Source organism: Aspergillus campestris (genome assembly GCF_002847485.1).
Source record: "Aspergillus campestris IBT 28561 chromosome Unknown P168scaffold_7, whole genome shotgun sequence".
Lineage (NCBI taxonomy): Eukaryota > Fungi > Ascomycota > Eurotiomycetes > Eurotiales > Aspergillaceae > Aspergillus > Aspergillus campestris.
In genome coordinates this window covers 105,156-131,075 of record NW_020194342.1, presented here as the reverse complement: position 1 = coordinate 131,075, position 25,920 = coordinate 105,156, and the positions used below count along the sequence as shown (strand labels likewise).

At 58.1% G+C, this 25,920-nt stretch overlaps 8 protein-coding genes across 8 annotated transcripts; 3 read left to right on the top strand and 5 right to left on the bottom strand.

Moving 5' to 3' along the window:
* Nucleotides 1-140: 140 nt before the first annotated feature.
* P168DRAFT_318949 (putative UV radiation resistance protein (UVRAG)) lies at nt 141-1,933 on the bottom strand (the record flags this gene model as incomplete). Its single annotated transcript, XM_024840238.1, has 2 exons — nt 141-1,796; nt 1,862-1,933. The coding sequence occupies 2 exons, from the start codon at nt 1,931-1,933 to the stop codon at nt 141-143; spliced, it is 1,728 nt and encodes a 575-aa protein (XP_024692080.1).
* Nucleotides 1,934-2,226: 293 nt separating this feature from the next.
* On the top strand, nt 2,227-3,352 carry P168DRAFT_318948 (mitochondrial 54S ribosomal protein mL67; the record flags this gene model as incomplete). Its single annotated transcript, XM_024840237.1, has 2 exons — nt 2,227-2,499; nt 2,561-3,352. The coding sequence occupies 2 exons, from the start codon at nt 2,227-2,229 to the stop codon at nt 3,350-3,352; spliced, it is 1,065 nt and encodes a 354-aa protein (XP_024692079.1).
* Nucleotides 3,353-3,879: 527 nt separating this feature from the next.
* On the bottom strand, nt 3,880-5,727 carry ptcG (type 2C protein phosphatase PTC1; the record flags this gene model as incomplete). Its single annotated transcript, XM_024833595.1, is given in 3 exon segments — nt 3,880-4,311; nt 4,394-4,776; nt 4,791-5,727. The coding sequence occupies 3 exon segments, from the start codon at nt 5,725-5,727 to the stop codon at nt 3,880-3,882; spliced, it is 1,752 nt and encodes a 583-aa protein (XP_024692078.1).
* Nucleotides 5,728-6,975: 1,248 nt separating this feature from the next.
* On the bottom strand, nt 6,976-12,193 carry P168DRAFT_311126 (peptidyl-prolyl cis-trans isomerase). Its single transcript, XM_024839462.1, has 5 exons — nt 11,924-12,193; nt 10,156-11,865; nt 9,862-10,100; nt 7,692-8,896; nt 6,976-7,639 (listed from the first exon to the last, which is right to left on the bottom strand). The coding sequence occupies exons 1-5, from the start codon at nt 12,036-12,038 to the stop codon at nt 7,114-7,116; spliced, it is 3,795 nt and encodes a 1,264-aa protein (XP_024692077.1). The 5' UTR covers nt 12,039-12,193; the 3' UTR covers nt 6,976-7,113.
* A 3,239-nt stretch (nt 12,194-15,432) lies between these two features.
* On the top strand, nt 15,433-18,517 carry P168DRAFT_163234 (BRCT domain protein). Its single transcript, XM_024832857.1, has 5 exons — nt 15,433-16,118; nt 16,177-16,814; nt 16,866-17,142; nt 17,189-17,269; nt 17,323-18,517. The coding sequence occupies exons 1-5, from the start codon at nt 15,869-15,871 to the stop codon at nt 18,438-18,440; spliced, it is 2,364 nt and encodes a 787-aa protein (XP_024692076.1). The 5' UTR covers nt 15,433-15,868; the 3' UTR covers nt 18,441-18,517.
* Nucleotides 18,518-18,900: 383 nt separating this feature from the next.
* Nucleotides 18,901-22,374, bottom strand: P168DRAFT_290649 (mitofusin). The gene is made up of 4 exons (XM_024837263.1): nt 21,986-22,374; nt 21,852-21,900; nt 19,692-21,793; nt 18,901-19,636 (listed from the first exon to the last, which is right to left on the bottom strand). The coding sequence occupies exons 1-4, from the start codon at nt 22,311-22,313 to the stop codon at nt 19,275-19,277; spliced, it is 2,841 nt and encodes a 946-aa protein (XP_024692075.1). The 5' UTR covers nt 22,314-22,374; the 3' UTR covers nt 18,901-19,274.
* A 312-nt stretch (nt 22,375-22,686) lies between these two features.
* On the top strand, nt 22,687-23,625 carry P168DRAFT_318941 (ESCRT-III subunit protein DID4; the record flags this gene model as incomplete). Its single annotated transcript, XM_024840236.1, has 5 exons — nt 22,687-22,692; nt 22,742-22,956; nt 23,021-23,081; nt 23,159-23,419; nt 23,494-23,625. 5 exons carry the CDS (start codon nt 22,687-22,689, stop codon nt 23,623-23,625), a joined length of 675 nt encoding a protein of 224 aa, XP_024692074.1.
* A 365-nt stretch (nt 23,626-23,990) lies between these two features.
* On the bottom strand, nt 23,991-25,819 carry P168DRAFT_163165 (Protein kinase domain-containing protein). The gene is made up of 2 exons (XM_024832856.1): nt 25,268-25,819; nt 23,991-25,201 (listed from the first exon to the last, which is right to left on the bottom strand). The coding sequence occupies exons 1-2, from the start codon at nt 25,644-25,646 to the stop codon at nt 24,036-24,038; spliced, it is 1,545 nt and encodes a 514-aa protein (XP_024692073.1). The 5' UTR covers nt 25,647-25,819; the 3' UTR covers nt 23,991-24,035.
* Between the last annotated feature and the right edge of the window lie 101 nt (nt 25,820-25,920).

Sequence of the window (25,920 nt, the reverse complement as noted above, 5' to 3'; positions counted from 1 at the left end):
GTTCGTGACGGGTCGGACAGGCCGAGACCAGCGCGCGAATCCGACCAACCAATCCGTGCAAAGAAATCCCCCTAAGGGCACTAACGGCGCCACACAGTCGGCCCTCCCCCCAGTCAGAATGATCGCGAAGATTCTTTCCCTCAGGGCGCGTGCGTCGCGCGGAGTCGTAGCCCCCGTATCCCGCCGGCCTTCCGGGCGGGGATCGCGGTGGGCCCCGCCGTCAGCACGTACAGCAGGTACTTGAGGTTCGGCAGCGTCTGCCGTCGGTCGAGTCCCCGCAGCCCCTGCGTGTTCATCACGAACTCGATGTCCTTGTTGAGCAGGAAGACCCCGTAGTCGAAGCGTGCCGGCGCCGGGCCCGGGTGGAGTGGGTACCGCCGGGGGGCCAGGTCGACCGAGACCGGGTCGTGGATCTGCGACTGCGACAGGGCCGGGTGGATCGGGTAAGGCACGGGCGCCGACAGGTACAGGGACAGCAGGTGCACGAGGTGTGCGGTCCACCCCAGCGCGGCGGCCAGCCGGTCGCGGTCGTCGACGTCGGCAAAGTCCGAGTTGGGCAGCGGCAGCCCCACGATCGTGAAGGCCAGCGGCTGGTCGGCCACGGGCTCGATCGGGTAGATGGCCAGCAGGTCCTCGGCGATGCGCCGCAGCTGGCCCCGGGTGTCCGTGCCCGTCTGCGCCAGCAGGGCGGTGCTGGCGGCCAGCTTGGCCCGCGCGTCGGGGAGGTGGCTGCGGGCGCGCTCTTGAACCTGGCGTCCGCGGGCCATGGCGTCCCGCCGCGCGCGCAGGCTGGCCGCCAGGGCCTCGCGGCGCCGGGTGGCCAGGCGGAGCTGCTTGCGCTCCGCGGCCACCGCCTGTCGCGTGAGCGCCAGCGTCTCGCGCGCGGCGGCGGCCTCGCTCGTGGTCGCATGCGCCGGTCGGTGGGTCTCCAGAATGGCGGTGATCTGGGCCTCGAGGCGGGCCCGCGTCGTGCGCGCGTCCTGGATGCACTCGTCCAGGTTCGCCAGCCGCATCAGGGCGTCGTACGACGCCGTCGGCAGGGCCGTCCCCTCCGCCCGGGAGGCGACCGGGGCCGACGCCGCGGGCGGCAGGTCGGTCAGGCTCGTGTACACGCCGTCCGGAAAGTGGAAGATGAGGGAGTTGGGTGGCAGCGGGTGGTGAAACCCGTCGAGGGACCGGCCCAGGAACTGCAGCGACGGCAGCGACAGCTGCCACTCCACCAGGAGCGCGTAGGCGTCCGCCGGGGTCGCCCGCGCCCACACCCGAACCATCACCCAATCTCCCCGCGCCACGCCCGGACCGCATCGGGTCAGATCGAAGAAGCGGAAGCTCGGGTTGGTGGCATTCTCGACCACCTCACTCACGTAGACCGGCGGGGCAGCAGCGGCGCCATCCCCGGATCCGGCTCCGGCCTCGGCCTCAGTGTGCAGGGAGAACCACGTATCGGCCATGCGACTCCGGGTGATGGCCTGCAGCTGGCCCTCGCGGGTACGCGGGTCGAGGTCGGTCCCGGGCAGCGTACTGCGTCGCCGGACGGGCCGACGCGCGGGCGACGACGCTGGACGATGGGCCGGTGTCTTGTCCTTGTCGCCGTCGACCCCGGCCGTGGGCAGATTGGTGAATGAGCGAGATTGGGGTATGGCGGATCTCGCATCGAGGGCGAGTCGCTTGAAGGGCGATTGCAGGGCATTGGGGATCTCTTCATCGTCGATGGTCTTTTTCCGATTGGGAGGGTTGGGCGGGGTGAGGACGAGGTTGCGGAGCGACAGACCGTAGAGGTGTCGCAGGCGGCGGTTCTAGCATTACATCTGTCAATGCGACGGTTCCTATCATGTGTCTCTTCAGAGGATCTTGTCCATACCGTCGGCAGCAGCCAGGGAGTCTCGCGACGCGTGGTGGCATCGGGACCGGGGTCATCCCCGCTCAGCGACATGGTGGGGATGGGTCATGCTAGGGTGGCCCCTATGTCGTGAGTGAGTAGTCAATGCGTGCCAGTGCACGTCACAAGAAGAACGTAGAAAGAAGAATGCAGACAGAAGAGAAAATGAAGCCCAAGTCGCGATGATGATGATGCTGCTCCCGATCGGGTTTAGCCCCGGTCGAAAAAATGATCCGGTCCTCACCTCTTCTTCTCCTCGGGATGTCTGCATCCTCGACCATTTTACAGCTTCACGTCGCCCTTCGCTGTCTGCAATCCTGACGGTTCGAGTCACAAGTCAGGTCATCATGGCCTCCGCCCCCAAATCGTCCATCCAGAAGATCCTGGATCCCACCAAGATCGGCACCTGGAACGTCGTCCGTCGTCCGCCCGTCGAGAACCACAGCCTCATCCAGGGCCGATCAAGAGAACAGAACTCCAATGCCTTCAAGTTACATCAGTTCAAGGAGGGCGTCCGGTTACGGAAGGCCGTCAATGCCATCACGCACGGCAAGAACATCTTCGTCTACCACAACATGCGCACCAACCAGGTGGTCTACTCGTTGACGCGATATCTCGAGGTGAGCCGAGCCTCTCTACTTGTGTAGAGATCTACCGCTAGAAGGAAGACTAACTGAATAGAAACACAACGTCCTCCGGCAACTCGTCTACCACGGCAAGAAAACCGTCCCCGCCTCTCTCCGCAAAGACATGTGGGTCCCCTACTACTCCGTGCACTTCAACGACGCCCAGGTCGGGCTCCGCGCCTACCATCTCCTCCGGGAATTCTCCCTGCAGCGCCAGCTGGCGCCTCCGCGCGACATGATCACCATCTCCGACCAGTGGCTCGCCCAGCGACGACCCCGCGACCCCGAAGCCGCCAAGGAGTTCGACGACAAGTACGCCGACAAGGTCGGCTGGCTCATGGAGAAGAAGCACCGCGCCCGCGCCCTCATGGACCAAAAGGCCACCTCCGTCGCCGACATGGCCGCCGTCCTCGCCATCCAGGCCGACGAGATCGCCAACGGCTTCGCCCGCCGCCTCCGCGGCTACCTCACCCCGACGGCCCGTCGTCGTCGCCGTGAGGCCCGCAAGCGCGAGCAGGCCCTCGCCGAGTCCCAGGCGGCCCGCGTCAACGCCCTCGAACACACCCTCAGCGCCGGCCCCGCCAGCGTCGAGTACAAGGTCGAGGAGACCCCCGCCAACACCAACTCCCTGCCGGATGATCTCGTCAAGGTCCTCTGGACGGACCTCTACGACGCCCAGTTCGCCGCCGCCTGGCCCGACCGGGTCCGCCACGGCGAGCTCGACCAGTCCCGGGACCACGTCATGCCCGGCCCGCATCCGACCTACGCCCGGGGGGCTGAGATCCTGGCCGACGGTGTCTTCAACGAGAAGAAGGCGGTCGAGCCGCCGACCGAGAAGACTGAGTAGGTGAAGGGAAGGAGAAGTTTCATGTCCATATCGAATTTGTACTTTTAGATTTCACGGCGTTGTAACCCAGTACACAATACACTATTCAAAGATCTCTCATCTATCGACCAGTAGATGGTAGACGGTAGATGTTGGATGATACTGGTGGATGATATGGTGATAGATGTATTCTTCTTCCGGACAGCTCATCAACATGTACAGCATCGGAGCACCCGCTCAGGAGATCAACATAAGACAGCTCAGATCCATCCCCCCTGAAGCCCAGTCCTTGAACAAACCAAGGTGGTCATAACAGGGTGGTAGGATCGGAATGTCGGAACAGAATCGAAAACGAAAAGAAATCAATTGGCTCTTCAGAGCACCTGGAACCATCAACCATACCCCGACCCACGAGTCCCAGAGGTAGGGATCCCTACGAAAGAACAGATAATAGACAAGAAAGGCCGACAGCCCGCGACCCACGCCAGCAACCCAAAACAGTGCAAACTAAACGTCAAAAGGAAAAGAAAAGAAAAGAAAAGAAACAATCACGACCCATCCGGCTTGGGCGGCGGCGCCAACGGCGGTGCCTCAGCGTGCTCGTTGACCGACAGTTCCGGCCCCGCTTCCTCGTTGGACATCTTCTGCAGAATCTCCTCCTTGACCTTCTCCCCCGCCTCCGAATCGTCCGTGATCCCGGCGTTGGCCATGCTCCGCCGCGCGCTCTCCACGATCTTGTCGGCCTCGCTCAATCCCGGCTCCGCGGGCATCGACGGGTCGCCCGCCACGCCGATCGGGTCGGCCGTGCCGTTGACGACCTCCCGCACCCGCTCGCTGTTCAGGCGGATCACCATGCAGGACAGGTTGTCCGTGCTGAACCGGGCCAGCGCGTGATCCACGAGCACCTTGGACGCCTCCTGGGCATCGGGGATATGTCGGATCAGATCGACCGCTTCCTGATCACTGCAGACATCCCACAGCTATCCGAGCATCAGCATTTCATCCGGTGAAAACGAAGAGATAATGGAAAATTAGGGAAGGAAGAAAGGAAGAAAAACTCACCCCGTCGCAGGCCAATATGATGAATTCGTCCGCTTCCGGCTGGATCACGGTCTCCGTGGTGTACGGATGCCCCGTCACGAGATCCTTGATGTAGGCATCCCCCAGGGCACGGGTCACGGCCAGCACGCCGTTGACGCGGTTGTTCAGGATCAATCCGCCGGCGTTGGCGATCCGTTTCCCCTCGTTCTCGTCGCTGCCCTTGTGGTCGTACGATAACCGGAGGGCCTTGCCGTTCCGGCAGAGGAGCACCCGGGCGTCGCCCACGTTGGCGGTGTACAGCACGCGCTGCCGGACCGCCTTCTCCTGGAGCTTGGGGATCAGCGCCGCCCCGCCGGCGGAGGCCTGCGTCGGCGTCTCCCCGGCCGCGCCGGCGTCCGCGGCATCTGCGTTGGTCGACGTCGCGGCGGAGGCGGAGGCAGCGGCGGCGGCGGGGCCAGGGCAGCCGACCCGGTGGCCGAGTGCGCGTTGGGCACCCGGTCCTCCCACCGCAGCAGGGCGACGACCGCGGTGCACCCGCTGTTCTTGACGGGCAGCTTCTCCAGCTGCTGGTCGACGCTGGTAAAGGCCTGGTCGAGCAGCTCGGGGACCGCCATGTTGGGGGACCGACGCATGACCTCCTCGAGGATCAGGTGCAATTTCTTGCCACACCAGTCGGCGGCGAAGGTGCCCGCATGCCCGTCGAAGATGGCGAAGTACCCGTTGTCCGTCTCCACGGCGCCGGGGGGCGGCTCCTCCGTCCGGGGCGACGCGGGTTCCCCGGCAGGACGGTTACTATCGGTGGTGGTGGTGGTGGTAGCAGCAGCAGCGTCGTTGGACGGCCCAGGCGCGGGCGCGGGTGTGCCAAGGAAGTTGTACAGGTAGGCGTGGGTGTCCTCCATGGTGCGACGACATTTTCGGTTCTGGTCCTCGGTGACACCGACCTTGAACGAGGAGCGCGGGGTGGGGACCGACTCGCCGGCGGAGTTGTTCAAGGAACCCTGGGGGACGGTCAGGGCCGGGTCCATGGTCCCGAGTTTCTGCAGCGCGGTGAGCTCGCGGATCGGACCGGAGCCCGACGAGTTGTCTCGGGACCCGTTGAGGCTCAGGGAATTTTTGGCGTTGCTAAAGAAGGTGGCGGCCTTGGTGACGGTGCTGCTCCGGCGCTTCTTCTCGCCAACGGGGTTGCTCTGTTCCTCGCTGGTCCGACGGCCAAAGAAACCACCCGGGGGCGAAAACTTCTTCTGGACGGGGGCGGGTTCGTCGGTGCGAGCGGGGGCGGACGGTGTGTCGATGGCAGTGGCCTGGGGGATGGTGTCGATTTTATCTTTGGGTGGGCTCGAGGAGCCACTGAACATTCGGTTCAGCAACCCACCCTGGCTCGAAAAGCTTCTCCGCTTATTTCCTGCCAGCTTGATCGTGGGACGCGAAGTCAACGGGAACCCGGGAGAAGAATTGGAGAACACGGCACCGTCAAAAGCGACGCGAGAAGTCGAGTGTGGAAGAAATCGAGAGAGAAGAGGAAACGAAGAGGTAGGCGGCGTTGGTGGCGGCGGCGGCGGCGTATCCCACGGAGGAGGGGGGGGATTCAGCGGACTGACGTAGGATCGGGGGAGATGCGGCGGAAGCGAAAGGCACCGGAACTGGAGAGTATGGGAAGTCAGTCAACGACACCTGGAGCGTTCCACCGTAGCAACCGATCAGATTGGTGAACAGGGGAAGTGCCAATCCAGACGACGTCTCACCACCCGTCCCAACCTTCTCCTATTTATTCGATTGGCAAGGGGGGGGAGAGAGGTAGGACGTCGTCAAGGGATTTACCCTCACCCGGAACGAGCGACCACCGTCAATCCCTATCCTCCATCCCCGATTCCCGATATTCGGAAAACCAAATTCCCCAGTCCCAAAGATCTAGATCTTCACACCACCACTGGGTCGTTGGAACCTGATAGGAGAAGGGGAGAGGGAGGGGGGTAAGGTGTAGTGTCTGGAGGGAGTAGACAGGATAACTCACAGGAGGAATCCGATGGGAGGGAGGACAAGGATGATCTCCAGAGAGAAAAGAATCCGAAGAATCAGCCGAGCCGAGACAAGAGGATATTCTAGTGAACAGATGGCAAGGGGGAAGAGAAGAAGAATGAAGAGAGAGAGAGAGAGAGAGAGAGAGAGAGAGAGAGAAAGTGACGATAAGTCGGACTCGATCGTCAACTATTCTTAGTACTGGACTTTGGCTTACGAGCCTGTATCAGCCTGACCCGATTTATGAGCATTACGCGCGGGGCACGCAGGGGATTGCTCAGTCAGCGGGGTCTGAGACCGTACCGAACCCACTCTGACCGGTGGATGCCCGCTTTTCTGGGGTATTATGCAGGTGATGACCCGTTTGGTACCGGTATCAAGATTACCGGGGAGAGCTGGTCATCGCAGGGATACTTCGCTGGTACCGCTGGGATCAGCCAAATTGGGAGGGGGGGGAAGTACCGTCCGGGTACCGACTAGTCGATCCTCAACACACTATTGGAATAGTCCAAAGACTCCTAAGTCCTGACCACGAGGACCTACACGATCAGGGTGAAAAGGAGAAGGGTTCGAGATCTCGGTCGCATGACGTAGACTATAGATCCGATCGGACATCGAGCAGGATTGCAGCGGTGGGACGGGTCCTCCAGGGACCATCCAGTCCCAGTCAGATATATCTACATAGTGCATACAATTCCATATGTCTAGCAATCGCGCGATCCCAGTTAATCCCACGAGCTAAAATCTCCAAATCCCCCCCGCCCCTTCATCTTCTTGCGCGCCGGCTCGGGCTCGGGTTCATCCTCCAGGACCTCCACGATCTCATCCTCCGTCTCCGGACCCCGATCCGCCAGCGCCGCCCGTAGGTATTTTCCGACTCCTGCGCCGCCACTCGCGTCCTCGGCGCCGCCCGCACCACGGATGCGCTTGCCGGTCCAGGTGACCTGATCGTCGTCGTCGTTCTTGTTGTTGTTGTTGTCGTCCTGTTGCGAGGAACCGTCCGCCGGGCGGTCGTTGGGGGTCTCCCCCCGAGCCTCGGCCTGCCGCTGTTTCAGGAACTCCTCGAAGGGGTCCACGAAGATGGTCACGTCGTGGATGCGGATGTCCGGGGTCGGTCGATTGGTGGACGGGTTCACTGGGTTGGTTTCCATGCGGTCGAGTGTGCCCGACGACGGTGTCGGGTCGTCGATGACGTGGCCAAAGATGGTATGCTTGAGATTCAGGTGCGGTAGGGCGCGGTAGGCGATGAAACTGGTCTGTCAGTCTCTCTCTCTCTTTTTATGTTTGTGTAGGGGAAACATACAATTGGCTGCTGTTGGTGTTCTTCCCCTTATTGGCCATGCTCAACGTCCCCCGGGAATCGTGCTTCAGCGGCCCCTCAAATTCGTCGTTGAAGTACTTCCCCCAGATGCTCTCCCCGCCGCGTCCCGTCCCGGACGGATCCCCACCCTGGATCATGAACCCCTTGATGTTGCGGTGGAAAGCCACGTCCCGGTAGTAGCCCTTCTTCGCCAGCTTGATGAAGTTCCACACCGCCTTGGGCGCGTACTCCGTCTGGAGCTCCACGTTGACGTCTCCCAGGTTGGTGGACAGGCGCGCGTACCCCTTCTGTTTGACGCGCCCCCGTCGGAGCATGTACTCCTCGTCCGATAGGAGCGCCAGCTCGCCCGACGTGTGCGGCGTCAGCCCCGTGCTCGTCAGCGACGCCGCTGCCATTCCTGTCGTGTGTCGGGCGGCGTTGTAGGGCACCGGTTTCCGCGACGCCGCCGCGGCCGCCTGGTTGGAGGCTCGCGACCCCGCTCGGACTCCGCCCTCCGTTGCGGACTGGGAGACGGCCCCCGCGGTGCCCCGCTGCGCGCGTTCCGCCCGCGCCTTGGCCACTGCCTCCTTCGCCTTCAGAATCTTGGCCGAGCTGCCCAGCGCATCGGCGTTGACGCTGCCTGACGCCCGCTCCTGCTGCTGCTCATCCGTCAGCCCACTCTCCCCCGCCTGCAGGTAGTGGAAGGCGCTCAGATTCCGCGACTCGATGTTCTGCGGGTCCTGGAGGGTGATGATGTCCTTCCGGCCAAACTCCTCGTCCGTGACCAGGTCGCGCCACAGCTTGCCCTTGATATTCAACCGCTCCACCGTGTCCCACGCAAACACGTTCCCGGTATTGCGCAGGGCGACGATGTGCGTGTTGTCCGTCAGCACCTTGTAGGTCACGGGATCGATGTATTCGCCGGCCTCGTTCTTCGCCAGGTGGAGCTTGATCAGGTCGGCGCTCTTCAGCGGCGTGCCGTCGACGGGGTTCGTGCCGTGTTTCTTGATCCAGGGGACGATGTTGGTCAGATCGAAGATGGTGCCCGACTGCGTGCACACGGGATGCGCGTACGGCTGCAGCGACAGCGAGCAGAAGTTGAAGGGGAGACGCTTGAATGCCCCGTGTTCGCCGCGTCTTGCCTTTCCCACACCGGCCCCTGCATTAGCCGAAAAGGCATCCTCCGAAGCCCACTCCGAGTGTGTGATCTGTGTAGTTGGTGGTCAGCGGCGTCGCGAAAGGATCATGGTCTGTTGAGGTCGACCTACGTAGAGTTTATCCGTTCCTAAAAGAAGATCGACACCGTCAGTCTCAGCTGTCTCAAAAGTAATGTGTCAATAAGAACGACTCACCTTTCCCCATGTTTCGCGATTGGAATCTGAAAAATCCTGGTTGATTCTGCTCGCGATGGCGGACGATGATGTATGGTGCGGATGTGCGCTAACCAAGTTGGGTGAGTTTGTTGATTAGACAAACAGTGTAAACTTAACAAAATAACCAAATCGATCAAACAGCAGTATCTGATGTCGATGCGCCTTTTTTCATGATTTTTTGCTATTTTTAGGGCGAAATTGATGGGATAATTTGATAATTGCTTATTATATATTGGCTAGAGATTTCCTGTCGAGTCCGTATGGGGCACTATCAAGTCGAGTCGAGGTTGTTGAATTCCCGTCTCAACGCTATATATATCTCGGATATACTCCGTACTAGATCACTATACACTCTTATAAACGTTGGGATATATTATCGACAATGACATGAAACATTCCTGGGTAAATAGATGTCACTGAAATAATTGCTTGAACCAGTTGATAATTTTCCTCGAGAGAAAATATAGTATTACTGGATCATTGTTATTGATTAACTACGCGCCGATCCTACTCTACCATAGAGAGATGGCGGTGCATAAAGTGCTTGCAGGCCTGGGTAGAACCCAAGGCGTGCACGGAGGACTTGTATTCTTATGAGAAACAGAAAAACAGCAAATAAAACTACAGGTAATACAAGTCACCCTTCCTGGAGCACTGCCACTGCAGGATTCTTGCCCTCCGATCATCCTCCCCACCGAGAAAAAGCTGTAGAACGCCGTGGAAAATGGAAACCTATGCTTTTTTGTGTATCGCATCATGAAGTCGTTGTCATCCCCCATCGCGGGGGGTTCTAATCACACGGACGAGGCTTGGTAGCGAAGAGGAACCACCCAGCGATTCCCGAAATCGATCCCGTGTCGTCGGCGAGTGCCGTATTTCCGCCAGACGATCTGGGGAATACCGATGTCCGCCACGGACAGGACCCCAAGACTTTCGCCCGCCACCAGCGCATTGATGATCCCGGTTTTGGGTGCTCCCAGACCCACGACCGCCTTGGCGTGGACGTATAGCCGCCCGCCTTCCACGACCGTCACCTCGCCTAGTCGTCTGTTAGTTGGGGCAGTCTAAAGAGGGAGGAACGGAAGGGGACTCACCACTCGTTGCCGACAGCCCCGACGGGACGTCGACCGAGAGAATATCAAGACTGCTCCGGTTCGCCCAGGAGATCATCTCAAAGGCCGCCGCCTGGTCGTCGGTGCGCAGGTCGTCAAACGCCAGATGGATCCCAAACAGCGCGTCCACGATCAGGTCCGGGCCAAAGTCCGTGTTGGACATCTTGGTAGAGATGTCTTCCCAGCGGGTGACGCGTCCGCCAATCTTCTTGAACACCTCCAGCTGCTTCTGGCAGCTTTCCAGCAGCTCGTTCTCATGCTCCAGCCCCAGCATGCACACGGTCACCCGGTGGCCCCGGTTGCGCAGATGACGGGCGGCGGTGACGGCCCGAGCCCCCGTGCGATGGTTCCCTGTCAGCACCAGGATCGTCGGCGCCGCGGCGTCGTTGGCCAGGAGCCCCACGGCCGCCTCGGCGATTCCCCGGCCGGCATTTTCGGTGATCATATCCTCGGTCAGGCCCAGTTCGGCGATCGTGATCTGCTCCACCTCCAACGTCTGCAGCGGGCTGACGGTCGGACAGCTGCGATTCGTGGTGATTAGGCGCAGGGTCCCGGCGGACACGCCCGGCCCCGCGACGGGGGAGGCGGTGGCCGATGTTGTGCCTGGGCGGGGGCTGGAGTTGCGGGACGCGCTCAGCGGGCCCCGGCCCAGCGCCGCTACCTGAGGCGGGAGTAAGGTCGGTCCCACGACCCCGCTGCCTTTGCGTGACGCCGTTGAGGGCCGGGCGGAGGCCTTGGAGTGGTCTCGTCCGGAGTAGGTCCCGCTGCTCAGCCGGGTGTCGCTGGGATCCCGCTCCGAGTCCCCGGCTTCACTCTCCGGGGGACTATCCAGAACGTTCTCCGTCCAGTGGAGATTCTTACCGCCGTTCGTCCCTGGTTTGGGAAGCTTGTTGAAGCTCACCAGCCGATCTTCGTCCGCGGTGGTGTCCTCGTTGCGAATCTCCTCAAAGACCCGTCTCTTGTCGAATTTGGAGAGGTTGCTCTGGAAATCGAACTCGCCCATCTCCTGGATGTCCGTCGCCTCTTCCGTCGCCCACCCGTTCTGATCTTCGGCATACGCGGTGCGCTTGTTCCTTCTCTTGCCCCGCCTCCCATTCAACGAGGCCTGCTTTTCGCGGTACGACAGGGGCGAGTTGACCGGTTCCACGAAGGCCGTTTGACGCCAGCCCTTGGTCTTCGGGTTCAGGTTCGAGGCGCCGTCGTGCTCATTCAGCCCCCCCTGCGGTTTGTTCTGACCGGGGCGACGCCCACGCTTCGTACTGAAGTGGGTGGCCGTGGGTGTGTTTTCATCCTCCTCCTGCGGGGCACTCCGCAACCCCTCGGTCCCGTCCCCCGCACTCAGCTCCAGACTGGTGAACGGCTCGGTCAGGGTGGACAAAAGAACCGGGCGATCTCGATCCGCTGGGTGAGCCAGATGGGGTTGTGGAACGGGGGTGTTGTCAAGCGGCGTGGTTGGCAGGGGTGGGCCTCGAGGTCCGGGGGCCGGGGAGGCTTGCTGGGCGGGAGGTTTCGAAAAGCTCAAGATCGCGGGATCGACAAACGGCTGCGGCGCGGTCGGGGCATACGAAGCTGGAGCCGCCACTTTACCCTCCTGAACGGGCTGTGTTCCCTGCGCTCCTAGCGAGAGGTCCGCGATGTCGGGGGCGTCAATCGAGTAGACGGGGAGTCGCTGGCCGGTCCACGACAGTGTCACTATACAAGTATTGATTAGCATCCTGCTCCCCAAACCCCACCCATCCTTCTCACTTACCATTGCGAAGCATCAGCCGTTGTCCGACGACATCAGACACCTGACCCTGGACGGTTGCATTGGGTGGCACTCGCAGGGTGACCAGGACATTATACCCGATGAACTCGGAAGCCATGATGGGCACAGGGGTGCAAGAATTTCAATCACTTCCCGAGGGTATTCTGAAGCGTGACCATGCTCCGAACCAGGAAACGAAGCGGGAACAGGAGAATGACAGACAACGAGCGAGACAGGTTTGACAAAGCTCGTACAGCGTGTCGCAAAGATGGGAAAATAATCCGCCGTCCGAGGAAGAAGAAGAGCAAAAGAGGAAGAAGTGAGGCAGTCGCTGACTCAGCGACTGTCACGTGAAGCTTATCTTATCGCCCGTCCCTAACCCGATCTGGAGGTATCTATAGAGCTCTATACAAGGATTATTCGAGACCTAAGAAATGGTACAAATAGAAGATCAATGTGATTGCAATGCTACATGAAATATGTCACGGTGGAAACTTGAGGTAGAGAACACTGGCTGTCTGGGATGGCTGTATATACATGTGGAAGTGGTCATAGAAGCTACAGAGTAAATGCATAGATCGTAGAAATAGCCTTACATCATTCTGTCGAAATCATCGTCGTCAAACTCATCGGCCCCCGGTGGCAGCGGACGGGGATCGGGCCGTTTCGGTTTGAGGACGTCGGTGATGCTGACCAGTTTGGAATAGAACTCGGTCACCCGCGGATGGACCATGACCTTGCGGGCGTCAAATCGGGTGACCTGCAGACCCTCTTTGGTGGTCGCTCGACTGAGAGCAACGTAGGCCTGTCCCCGCTCGAAAACACGGCCGAGGTCGACCTTCACGCGGGGCAGGGTTTGGCCCTGCGCCTTGTGGATGGATAGGGCCCAGGCGAGAATCAACGGGACCTGTTGGCGCTGGGCCTGCACTTCTCCGTTGGGTAGTTCGATCTTCCAGGCTTCCGGTTGACAGAGGAGATGTCGCTCCCCGCCATCCGGTTGCATGAAACACACGAGGGGCCATTTCCGGCTCACGACGGCGCTCCCATCCTTGTGGGCCATGGCTTTGACGCTCTTCCGCATCTGGATCGCCTTGGCCTTCTCTTCGTCCATCTCGGGATCGGCAAAGTCATTCTCGTGTTCTCGGTACACGTCAAATGTTGCCTCATCCATGAACGCCACGACGCGGCCGATGGAGCCGTTGACGAGGGTGTCCTCCATGTTCTTGATCAACATGACCTGAGCGCCCTTTTTAAGGTGGATCGAGTGTGGCGCCATGCAGTTCGAGAGGAGCCTGTCCCGATGGGACACATCCTGGATCGTGCCCGAGTCCACCGCGTTGAACGTCATCATTTCGCCGGACAATCGATGCATTCGGGCCCCGTTGGCCTGTTCGACTTCGTTTCGGGTGGGAAAGCTGCGTGGCGGATTAGCATCTAGACAGGCTAATATTGAGAGAGAGAGAAAAGAAAAAGGAAACAAAAGGGGAAAAAGAGATAGATACGTACAGCTCCGTGGCTTCTAGGGAATCGTCAAAGTCTAGAGGTCGGGACAGTTGCTTGAAGATGCCGATCGTGCGCGGGCTCAGCTTCCCCAACCGCATCTCGTTCAACATCTCTGCGAATTGAGGATCCTTCTGACGAAACACATGCGTCAACAGGACGGTGTGTTGGATGCAGGTGTTCCAGGTCGCCGCCGCGAACGCGAAGACGGTTTCCCGCTTGCCCGGCTCAGGGACCGGGGGCAGTTGGAAAAAGTCCCCGGTCACGACGAGCTGGATGCCCCCAAAAGGCCGGAAGTTCTTCCGGATCTGGCGCGCAATCTCCTCCAGCTTATCAAACAGATCCCCGTCGACCATCGACACTTCGTCGATGACGAGGATCTTGGTGCGCTTCCAGCGATTCGAGGCCTTCTGATTCTTCCGGATCTGCAACATGGTTATTATCGCCTGTGCGTGCCGGTCAACGGGGTTCAGCCCACCTTTTTCACGAGCTCCGGGACCTGCTCCTTGCCTAACCCGATCCCCGCAAAGCTGTGGAGCGTCACTCCCCCGATGTTACAAGCCGCCAAACCCGTCGACGCGGTCACCGCCACCCGATCTGGCTCTCTCTTGTATTTGTCCTGCAGCTTCTTGATGATCTCGCGCATCAGCACCGATTTACCCGTTCCTGCCGAACCGGTGAAGAAGATGCTTTTCCCTTGGTGGACGACCGCCTCCAGGACGTGTCGTTGCTCATCACTGAGGAAGACCGAGGCGAGCTTGGGGCGCGGTTGGGGCTTCTTGGTGTCCGTCTTCAGACTCTTGTTCTGGCGGCGGAGCTCTCTCTGTTCTTCTTTGATGGCACTCGCTGATTTGTCCCACAGCGCCGTGGGCTTGGGCTGGCGCACCGGCGTTTCCACCTTCTTCTTCGGTGGTTCGATCGGGGTCGACTCCTCATGCTTGATCCAGGGCACCGTGCGAGGGTTGTTCGGTTTCTGAAAGTGCGAGAGGGGAGAGGAAGACCACGGTAACTGTGCGCTGCTCGGCGGGGCGGCATTGTCATCGGGGACTGGCGGTAGTTCCGGGTATTTCACCTCGGCCGAGTCACTACTGATGAGGATTGAAGCCGGATGCGACGGTGGCTTCATCTGCGCCGACGACGCCCGCTGCGAGTCGGCCTGCCCCCCCGGCGCCTGTCCTTGCACATTCGGTCTCACAATCTTCGCCGGGGGCATAAACATATCCGGTTCTTCAAAGTTCAAATCGTCGTCGTCGTCAAAGTCGTTTTCATCAAAATATACGGCGCTGTGGAGCGATCCCAGGGCGGATTGACCGGCATCGGTCATCTCAATCTTCCGTTTGACCCCGATGGACTGCGGTGGGGGGTTGAAGGGGGGTTTCCCACTGTTTTGGGGAAGTGTCGGTTGCAGTGGCTTGGCCGACGACCCCGAATGCTCCTGAACCGCCTTCTTGAACATGATTGTCGACGAACTCGAGGGGTCACGTAGAGGGACAACGGGGGTGGTGGCACCCCATGCGACGTGCGTTGGTGGAATGAGTTGGCGGAGTGATATGCGGTCCTAGATTTCAGTCTGGGCGAAACGCATGCATGAGTCCAATGACGAGCGTCGTGTGTCGAATAGATCGATCGCAACTGGATCAGTCAATCGATAGTCGATCCTCAGTCTTTCATCGGATCGACTTGAATCTCGGGAGAATTTCGCGACTCCAAAAGAAGCGCGACGCGTCGCCTATCGCACGTGACCGACCGATAAGGACCGATACCGATAAGCATTATCTGCGAGGGATCAACTACCTGTTCCTGAATTGCTAATTCTGACTGTCTGAGACTGAAGTCGATCACGTAGATGATAGATATTGATTACTGATGGGTGTAGACAAGAGAAGGAGTGGGAGGGGTTGGGAGGTTGTAGCTGTTCATGCTGGATCTGATATCGCGGGACCTGGATTCACTGAGTAAACCGTACAAAGACACTGTACGGGGATGGTGCCAACCCTGGAGTTATGTATTGATGTATTGTACTTCAATCGCTGTAGGAACATCTATAGGATAGGATTGTATCCTAACGCACATTGAAGAAGTCGACACGACGCGCAGAACCGATACATCACGTGACCCTATCGTGCACTCCGCTATCTGCAGTCTCGACGCCAAAACTCCGCTCAACATCCTCACCAGAGTCGTGCTTTGTCCCTCCTGCCAATCATGAAGAATGGCAGGGAACGGTGCCTCCAGTAAGTGGCTGAACTCTACGATGGGTTGATTGGCTCGCAAAATTGCTGATATCCCACGCAGACAAGGAACTTCCTCTGGCGGGAGTGGTCCTATGCTTCACCTCCATTGTGCCCGAGCACCGCGTGAGTGATCGCATCGACCCTGGGGCCGATTCGTACCGTATACTGACGTCGTCAACGTTGATAGAGCGAGCTGATTGCGATTGCGAGTCAGATGGGAGCTAGCCACAGATTCGACCTCACCGCCGACGTCACCCATCTCTTAATCGGCGAGATCAAAACACCCAAGTACAAGTATGTTGCACGCGAGAGGCCCGACGTGGCGGTCCTCAACCCGGAATGGGTCGAGGCGGTACGTCAGTCATGGATGCAGGGCGGTGATACGGATATCCGAGCATTGGAAGAGCAGTGGCGCTTGCCGACCTTTACGGGCTTATCGATCTGCGCCACGGGGTTCGAGGATGGTGAGTCGCATTGCAGGAGACTCCTTCCCATGCGCGATGAGGGCTGACCGTTTTTAAGGGGCGTTCCGAGACTACCTCCGGAGCATGTCGGTTCGCAATGGCGCTGAATATAGCTCGGACCTCACCAAAGACATCACTCATCTCGTGGCGCGGGACACGCAAACCCAGAAGTACAAATTTGCGACCCAGTGGAACGTCATCGTTGTCACTCGACAGTGGTTTACAGACAGCTTGGAGCGTGGCATGATCTTGGATGAGGCACTGTACCACCCTCTTCTGCCACCGGAACAGCAGGGCGCAGGTGCCTGGAATCGCGCGGTGCCCTTGGCCCGAGAAACAGCCCCGGACCGCAACCCCCCGTCAAATCCTCGACCGCGCAAATTGCGCCGAACCGCAAGTGCGAAGCTGGTGGGGCAAAACGAAGGAATCTGGGGCGATATCGTCGGCGCGGGGTTCGAAAGCAGCGATTTGAGGCGGTCCCGAGGGAGCCAACACAGAAGCGACAGCACCCGTACGCTCCCACGAACTGCCTCCATTGTTCAGGAGGCCAGGTCATTTGCTAGCGAGAGCGGCCCTGCAGAACCGCGAGACTCTCGGCAGTCGAAGCCGGGACGACAGTCTTCAGGATCAGTCGCCGAGAACGAGGGCTTCCTCCATGGCTGTTATTTTTTCATTCACGGGTTCTCTTCCAAGCAGGTTGGTCCTTCACCTCGCCTTTGATTTTGCTTGTGGACTCACGGATTCCAGGGAAATGTACTACGCCATCACCTCTCCTTTAATGGGGCCCAGTTGGTAGGATCCCTGGGCGAATTCTCGAGGCCAGAGATCCCCAAACGAGGCCATGGCCTCTACATCATCGTGCCTTACACGACGCCGCGTACCAAAGTGCCTTCGACGGAAGACCTTGCTTTTGAGTGCGAGGTGGTGACCGACATGTGGCTAGAGCGTTGTTTGGACGCAAAAGCCCTAGTATTGCCGGAATCTCACGTTGCCAACACCCCTCTTCTTCGATCTCCGGTCCCAGGTATGTCCCCAGCCCACATGATCGAGCCATGCACTAACACGTACAGGTTTCCATGGGATGAAGATTTGCTCTACGGGGTTCTCTAAAATCGATCTACTCCACCTATCTAAGCTCGCCACCCTAGCCGGTGAGTCCATCGCCATGCAAGACCGGGTGAACACACTCTGACCCAAATTCTAGGCGGCACTTACCACGAATACCTGACATCAAACGCCTCCGTGCTGATCTGCAATGACGCTGGTCCCGTCAACCCCGATAAACTGCGACATACGAGCGAATGGGGCGTGGCGGCTGTTTCTGTGAATTGGCTCTGGGATTCCATCCGCAGCGAGCAGAAACGGCCGTTCGAGCCGTATGCCATCAAAGGACCATCGAGGCCGCCCACCCAAAACACCAGGGACCTTGAAGTGCGAGCTGGCTCGCGCACAGCGTACCCAGAACCTACCAGCCAGACTGGACTCACCAATATCCCGCTAGCGAAATCCACAGCGTCCAAAAACATCCATGTAGACCAGTCCCACGGACGCGGCAGGGCCAAGGGAGGCGCCCACTCGCCCACAGAGCAGCACAAACCCACACCATCCCCCAAACGACCAGCAGAGATACAACGTATCACAACATCTCCCTCCAAGGTCAAGAGCGCGACAGACCGTCCCATGTCCGCATCGCCAGCCAAGCGCCCCGCCTCAGCCCAGTCAACCAACACCAGCGCTTCCTCCTCCCACCAGAAAAACCAACAGTCCGCGCTCGAAATCGCCATGAACGGGATCCTGAAACAAGCCCGCGAAGCCAACTCCCGCTCGTCCACAACCACCGACCCTACCGAATCCACCGACGACGCCCTCCACAAACGCCGTCGCCGGCCGCTTCTCGGCCGCGCTCCTTCGCACTCCTCCGTGCGCAGCACGGCAGCAGCAATCACAGCGGACCGCCCATCCCGCGCGAGCTCCATCGATACTCTCAACGAAGACGGCTACGGCAGTGCCGTCGACAGCGTCGCCACCGAAAGCAAGCTCCCGTCGCTCATCAACAGCGGGCAGTTCAACTTTGCCGACTCCGCCGGTGACCACGAGCTTCACGCGCCGCCGCAGAGCCAGTCCCCTCCGCCCATGACCCAGCTGGACTACGAGGATCCAGATGCGGTTGCCATGCGCGAGAAATTCCTCCGCGGTGCGGGTAAGGCGGTCGAGAAAAAGACTGCACCGGATGTGGACAGGCTCCAGGAGCTGGAGAACAGTGGGTGGGGAGCTGGAAGGAGGACTCGTGCGACCAATAGGGTGGTCGATGATGAGTTTTGATGGCAGCTTGCTGATTTTGCTTTCTCTTCTCTTGTCTTGTCAGTTTTTTTGTTGGTTCTAGCTCGTGTTTGTCTGCCTTGTCTGATATCAAGCCTGCTCGCTGGAAAGGGGAGAGAAGCAGGCGATGGATGGTTCATCCGTTTGTCTTTGATTGCTAACTATTTGATGGTGTCCATTGAGAACATTGCATGGCGGACGGCGTCTTCTCATTTACTATAACTATTCGTTGATCCCATGTCGGTTTTATTCGATAGTCTCCCGGCAATTTTGATATCTCCAATCTTCAGGTGACGATAAAATGAGTAGTATCTGTAGCTATATACTGGAAAAGACTCCGACGCCACGGCCAAAGGCGTCGATATGGCTGTTAGCTCCAAGTATTGTTATAATGATCTTGTCGATAACTAATCAGTCAGTAATCTATTGACGGGCGGAACAGACCAGTTTCATTCAATGCGGTATGCAATTTTATCAAGCTAGGTAGATACCGGAGTATCCTATTCTCATGCCATATACAGTGATACAAAGACAGGTACAGAAACCAATTTTGAGAGAAAAGGGGCTTTCACATTGCTATTGGGCTCACTAGGGATATACCTGGGAGCTGAGTAAAGACAACTCCCTAGGTATACATTCACATAAATTTGGGAAGGGTATTGTTAGGCGAAAAGGAAAGACAAGAACACAAAGGAAAGTAGTAGAGGAAACAGCTGTGCCCGGGGAATATTTCAAAAGTACAAAGCACAAACCAAAGTCGACATCGGAACCCCAATCTAGGTAGAATCAATCGTACATGCGTTATTAATTTTACAAAGCCAGCGCACACTCGTCGGTTTAGGCAGCGTGCGCCGCCATACCGCCGGGCAGCGGCGCGTCAAGGTCGATGTCCTCGACGGAGCGGCGGTTCTCGCCGCTGTCGCGGAAGAGATTGGCAAAGTATTTGCGCGCGGCGTCGCTCTCGTGCTTCGTCTTGCCGACTTCTTGCTTGCGTCTCCCGAGGTCCTCGACGTCCTGCGCCAGGCTGGCCTGGAGGTTGCCGGCGGGAAGACGGAGGATGCGGCGAACCTCCGCCGAAATTCGCGTGGCGTTGGTGTGCACGTAGTCCGTATCGGAGAGAGCCACGGCGAGCTTGCGTGACAGACGAGGGGGTAGAGTGGTGGGAATGGAAGAGAGCACGTAAGCGGTAGTGAGGACGGCTGAAAACATGATTAGTCGACATCGCAACATAATGCTATGAACAGGGAAACTTACCGGCAGCGACCACACCGGGCAGGAAGAGGCGTCGCACGTTTTTCGGACCGAGAACCTTGACGGCGCTAAACAGGCTGTCGATCCAACTGATGCCACCGAAGAGCCTGCCTCCTAAGACCGTCACCGCCGTCATGGCCACACCCGTTCCGGCCATCTTTTCTTGTTGCTCCCAGATACTGGACAGGTCAAAGAAATCCAAGAGCTCAACTTCCGTATCTACCTGGCGAGCCATCGTGTGACGGCGACCCCGGCGGAACATCATCTCAGAGCGGAAGTTGAGGGGTGGGAACTTGTCCTCTCCGACATGCAGCAGTCCGATGCTTTGGATGAATCCCACCCCCTGGGTGGTCTTCTCGCGGGCATAATCCTCACAGTCCGAGACCTTGGCAGAGATCCGGTCCAGCATGGCGGTCTTTAAATCTTCGGCGTACTGGAAGGCCGAAAACAGGCCGGGGTATTGAACACCCAGGTCGGCCTCGGAGACATGGGCGATGGTACGGGCAAGAGTGGACCGCGTGTGGTTGTAAACGTCGTCGGTCGAATTGTCGATACACTTTTCGACTTGCTCGCCGATCTCCAGCCTCCTCTTCTTGCCGTTCTCGTAAGCGGGTTCGAGCTCGGAGAGTTCTTGAGTGACACGGTCCAATTCACTCTGGGCCACGTCACGGTTGACCGCGGCCAACGAATTCAAGTCCGCCAGCAGGTTGAGAAGGTAAGTCCTGGCGGGGGCCAGTTTGGACCGCGAGCGCTTTTCCAAAACGAACCGCCGCAGTGAGCTCTCGAGTTCTTCGAAATCCTGAATCTTTTCCTTTTCCTTGCCTTTGCCCTTGTCTTTTCCTTTATCGTCGGGCTTGCCATCGTCGTCATCATCTCCGTGAGGATCGGAGCCACCACCGTCACCACCACCACCACCACCACCACCACCACCACCGGCGCCGACACTTTCTATCGCACCCGGGGGCGCCACAGGGATGGCATTGCTGGAGACAAAGTGGACCAGCTCGGCGGATTCCTTGTACGTCCGGGGGCTGAGCTTGCCGACCTGATCCAGAATCATCCGCTCGCAGCGTTGCTTATCGCGGATCTGGTCGAAGCCGTTGACAACGATGAACATGTAGGCCTTCTCGTGGGCGGCATTGTGGATGAACTCCTTAGCCGACAGGGTGAAGTGGTTGGCCGCCGAGACGACGAACACGACGACATCGATCTCCTCCTGTCGAGCAAACACCGCGGTGGTCTTCAGCGAGTCCGAGTTCAACCCAGGGGCGTCGATCAACGCGATATCCACCACGCCATTGTTGAGCAGCGACTCGTCGATCGTCCGCACGTCCTTGACGTACACCTTGCACTGCATGTACTTGGTGTTTTCGATCACGATATTTTCCAACTCATTCAGCGGATAGACGTCGTAAGTGCTCTCGTCATTGCGGCTGTAGTGTTGATCCTTATGCACGGCGTGCACTTCCTCGATCCCGCTGTTTTCGCGCGCATCCAACACCTCGCAGAAGATGCTGGTGCAGGGCTGCTGGTCCTCGGGGAGCACCTTGCGACGGAGCAGGGCATTGCAGAAGGTCGACTTCCCGGCGTTGAGATCTCCCGTGATCAGGACCTTACTCGAGGTGTCCTCGATACGATCGCGCAGCGAGAGCAGATGCTTGATACTCTGACTGACTTTCCCATCCAGCAGCGACGCGATCGAGCTCTTCTCCAGCGAATGCACCAGCTCCGCCTGCGACAGCGCGCCTAGCTTCAAGTCCAGCTTCAAGATAGAAAACTCCTGGGCGATCTGCGGGCTCATCAATCGCGGTTCCGGCGCCGGTCGACGCTCGGCGGTGGCACTGGACTCGGGCACGTCCTCGCCCGCGGCCATGGTGGCGGCACGTTTGATCTGACCGGGGCGGGGCAGATCCTGTTCCCTCTGCACCTGTAACTCCCCAAGGTCGGACGAGCGGTAGCGCATGGCGGGCCGTTGCGACGGGGAGGCGGGAGTGCTTTGTACGGCGGGATAGTGGGCAGGCCACTGACGGTTCATCTCCTGGAGTTCCTTGAGGGTCTCGATGGTGCGCGAGATCGAGCGTCCCAGCTTCGTGCGATTCGAATTGCTACAATCACGGGTTAGTCTGGCGCGGCGATGGGGAGGAAGGATTTCCGTCGACGCACTAGAGGAGTTGATGGACATGGCTGGCGACAACCTGGCGCTCGTGTTCGGCTGGATGATCGCACATGACGGTCAGTCTCTCTCTCTCTCTCTTTCTCTCAAACTCCACTTCCCCTCCTATCCCATTTGAACGTACCGGCCGGATTCCACTCGCCGGGATGTGTCGGCGTATGCACAGGGGTCGGTCGATCGACCATCAGATCGGATCTCCATCCGCTGGTCTCATCTCCATCCATGACACTGCTCCCTCCGTACCCCGAATCCTCATTCAGCGACGACATCAAGGCGGTGGCACTCTGCGACGTCGATCCATTCCCCACGGTCATATAGGCGGGCGGAGCTGTCGGATGGAAAGGGTACTCGGACGGGGGCGACGACGACGACGGCGATCCCTCTGGCGGATGTCTGGATGAACCTTCCCCAGCGGAAGATCCACCATTTCTCGAAAAGTATTCCTGACTCATGATCACGGAAGGTACATGAAGGGTGGTTGTTGTTGGGAGTTGATTGAGGGGGCGAACGAGGAGGGGAAGAAAAGTTGGAAGTTGGAAAGAGAAGTTCGATTTTCTTCGGGAAGGGTATTGATACGGGGATGGCCTGACCGTGTATGTCAGTTACGACCGTTTATAGCCTCAAGGGGAATAGCGTACGTATAATGGCCCCCATAATTACCTAGTTCTGTCATGTTAATTACTGGTAATACCAAAATAACCACAATACGGCCCGTTACTTATCGACCCCCGGCGGTTCCCGTCCCTTTTGATGTCACTGATAGCATCTCTCTCTCTCTCTCTCTCTCTCTCTTATTTCCCCCACAATACATATCCTCTCTCCATCATGAATGTAAGTCCCCCCCCTTGATTGATGGATTATCTGTCACTAATACTGGTAGATCGTCGAATGGGCCTTTGGGAAGCGCATGACGCCCGCGGAACGTCTGCGCAAGCATCAGCGAGCCCTCGATCGCACCCAGCGGGAACTTGACCGGGAACGTGTCAAGCTGGAGAATCAGGAGAAGAAGCTCGTCCAGGATATCAAGAAGAGTGCCAAGAATGGTCAGGTTGGCGCGTGTAAGATCCAGGCCAAGGACCTGGTGCGGACGAGACGGTACGTATAGTTCGGGAGTGGGGGACGACGTGGCTAATGACGAATGTTATCTATGATTTGATAGATATATCCAAAAGTTTTATCAGATGCGAACCCAACTACAGGCGATTTCGTTACGAATCCAGGTATACAACCATCATGCGGCGTCCATTCCGGTTTACTGTCTTGATACTGATTATGATTTCATTTCGTTGGTCCATAGACCGTCCGCAGCAATGAACAGATGATGCAGTCGATGAAAGGTGCCACCATGCTCCTGGGGAGTATGAACCGCCAGATGAACCTCCCCGCGCTGCAACGGATCGCTATGGAGTTCGAGCGCGAGAACGATGTGATGGATCAACGGCAGGAAATGATGGACGATGCGATTGATGAGGCAACGGGGATGGAGGGCGAGGAGGAGGAAGGTGAAGATATCGTCAAGGAAGTGCTGGATGAGATCGGTGTGAACCTCGGCCAAGATGTGCGTTTTCCTTTGCCACCTCAACCCCCCGCGTGGATGGGGGAGAAGATCTACGGTACTAACTGCGTGGATAGCTGAGCGAAGCCCCTACCGACATGCCAAAGACGGCAGTCAGCGAGGGCCGGGTGGCGGAGGCTGTTGGGGCTGGCGGGGCCAGCTCCCAGGATGACGACCTGCAGGCTAGACTGGACAGTCTGCGGCGGTGATACCACGATCGGAGTTAGTCTGCGCTTTTTTATCCTATTTGATTTTTTCGTCGCAGGATTCACGCTTTTCTTTCATGATTTTCTTTCATCTTCTTTTTATCCTTTCTCTATTATTTGTTTGCTGGAAGCCAAGTTTGCAAAGCTATTGTGCGTTTACGAATTTTGATGCTGTTTGGCTTTTTCTTTCTTTCTTTCTTTCTTTTTTTCTTTTTTTTTTTTTTTACCAAAATCCACTATCCTATCCGGCCTTAAAACCGTGGAAGCTAAATGTGGATTATAAACGTGAATATGGATCCATATTTGAAAGAAAACAAATCTAATGCTAGCAGTGGTGTAGAAAACCAGCTACAATCAACACCGCTCATGTGACATACGTACCTCTCTGGCAGGCCGGCCACTGACACCCAGGCCTAGTCGTCGTGAGGAGGATATGGGACACCGTCGTCAGGAGAATATGTGACATCATCGCGAGGAGGACATGGGACATCGTCGCGAGGAGGATATGTGACATCCTCGACCGGTGGCCGGTGAAATTCACCCTCGGGGTGAAATGCCCATTGACCAAACCACGACATGGCCTCCATCTCGGTGAGCGTGGGTCTCAACGGGGGATCCTTCTCGAACGTCATCCGCAGCATATCCGCGCAGTCCTGCGACAAGTCCTCGCGGATCGGCAGATCCTCGTTGATCAGGCGGTCCCGCCGAGCAAGTGCCTCGTCTACGCCCACAGTGGTGAGATAGAATTTGCGGAGTTCGTTTTGCTCTCGGCTCAAATTGGGGTTCCAGGCTCGATTCTCCCATGCCGCATACCCATGCAGCACCTCGTAGAAGATGCACACCAAATGCCACAGGTGAAAGCAGCGTGCATCGTGCGGTAACTTACAGTCGAAATTGAATTTACGGAGCCCCTCGAAATCCACCCCGTCGAGCAGCTTCGTGTGCTCCATAGCCTGCTCCGGGGTTAATTGATACTCCCGGAAGAAAATATGCCCGCTGATCTCGGCTTGGAAATCCACGTCGTCGAGTCCAAAGCTCAGCAGGCCGAGGTCGATGAGGTGCGTCTCCAGATCCTCCTGTATCATATAGTTATTATGAGACAGGTCTCCGTGCGACACGTTCATATCCCGGAGAGCGGCAAACCCCTCGAGCAACTGGGAGGCAACCTTGCACGACTGGATCTCGTTCAGCACGGGCCGTTTCTGGTCCATGAGAACTATCCCCGTCCGGCTCGGAAGGAGCCGCGCCGCCGCCTGGTCGTAGTCGGCCGGCAGAGGTTGGGTGAGATGCGCGACGCTATGGGCATCGTCGGCATAGCCCTCCATGATGGTCGACGAATATGAACCGCAGGAGTAGACCGAGTGTAGGGTCGGAAACCGTTCGCACTGATCTAGCAGGAGTAAAAGCAACGCTTCGCGGGGCACATACGGCAATTCCCCGGTGTCTTCGGCCAGACGGGTCATCTTGGGCGAGTCCCACTTTAGCCATGCCATCTGGTTGGTCTTCAGTCTTTCCATCTTGACGGCCCACAAATCGGACGGCATGAGCCGATGTCGCGCGCTGAATACACTGGCAAATGCTGTCGACCATGGCAGTCACCCCTCGTTAGCTGTCCGAACCGGAGCGTTGGCAGAGAAAGACCTACTTCCTGCTCCATAAAATCCTGTCCGGTCCCAGATATCCGTCAGATCCTCGCACGCTTTCCGCCATCGATCCCGCGTCTTGTCGGTTTCATTCGATGATAGCTCTAGGTCTTCCGCTTGCTTCTCGGAGTCGTCGGTCCTGATGCCCTTCGCATCAGCATGTGTGCACTGGGAGATCTTCGTATGGCCCCTCGCAATCATGGCGTCATGGAAGCGTCTGCGGACGATTCTATGGAGACGCGGGTAGGTTTGTGAGATGGGCTGGTCGGGATCGACGAGGAGATACATCACCGTAGCCAGAGCGTTCATCCATGGATATCCGTTTTGGTCCAAGCCATATATCGGGCGCCCATGGGCGTCTTGAAGGGGTGCTTCAGCCATGTTGTCAAGGCAAAAGCTGCGTGCGTACGGCGTTCAAAATTTGTCGTAGGTTAGAGGTCGTATTCCAGTCGTTGATTTGAGGAGTCTCCGGGTGGTCATCGAGGGTGCCTTATATGCGATTGCATCTTATCTTGAAGATATATGGAACCGTGTCTCGTCATATGCGACCTTCTTTTTATTCTTCGGCCAGACCAACGAAAGGGCTTTGTTTGTTGCCATTGTCCTGTCTCATAGTTAGTATTGATGGATGAAGCTTTTGTTTGTCTCTCACAAA

What these genes read in the sequence shown, in the direction of transcription:
- P168DRAFT_311126 (XM_024839462.1), bottom strand. Translation starts at nt 12,038, where the DNA reads ATGGCTTCCGAGTTCATCGGGTATAATGTCCTGGTCACCCTGCGAGTG. An exon ending in GGGGCTGTCGGCAACGAGTG is followed by an intron (nt 10,101 to 10,155) that starts GTGAGTCCCCTT and finishes ACAGACGACTAG; the next exon opens with GCGAGGTGACGGTCGTGGAA. An exon ending in AACACCAACAGCAGCCAATT is followed by an intron (nt 7,640 to 7,691) that starts GTATGTTTCCCC and finishes CTGACAGACCAG; the next exon opens with TTTCATCGCCTACCGCGCCC.
- P168DRAFT_163234 (XM_024832857.1), top strand. Translation starts at nt 15,869, where the DNA reads ATGGGAGCTAGCCACAGATTCGACCTCACCGCCGACGTCACCCATCTC. An exon ending in CGCCACGGGGTTCGAGGATG is followed by an intron (nt 16,119 to 16,176) that starts GTGAGTCGCATT and finishes ACCGTTTTTAAG; the next exon opens with GGGCGTTCCGAGACTACCTC. An exon ending in TAAGCTCGCCACCCTAGCCG is followed by an intron (nt 17,270 to 17,322) that starts GTGAGTCCATCG and finishes CCCAAATTCTAG; the next exon opens with GCGGCACTTACCACGAATAC.
- P168DRAFT_290649 (XM_024837263.1), bottom strand. Translation starts at nt 22,313, where the DNA reads ATGAGTCAGGAATACTTTTCGAGAAATGGTGGATCTTCCGCTGGGGAA. An exon ending in CGGCGAGTGGAATCCGGCCG is followed by an intron (nt 21,901 to 21,985) that starts GTACGTTCAAAT and finishes GCGATCATCCAG; the next exon opens with CCGAACACGAGCGCCAGGTT. An exon ending in CATGTCCATCAACTCCTCTA is followed by an intron (nt 21,794 to 21,851) that starts GTGCGTCGACGG and finishes CCGTGATTGTAG; the next exon opens with CAATTCGAATCGCACGAAGC.
- P168DRAFT_163165 (XM_024832856.1), bottom strand. Translation starts at nt 25,646, where the DNA reads ATGGCTGAAGCACCCCTTCAAGACGCCCATGGGCGCCCGATATATGGC. An exon ending in AGGATTTTATGGAGCAGGAA is followed by an intron (nt 25,202 to 25,267) that starts GTAGGTCTTTCT and finishes CATGGTCGACAG; the next exon opens with CATTTGCCAGTGTATTCAGC.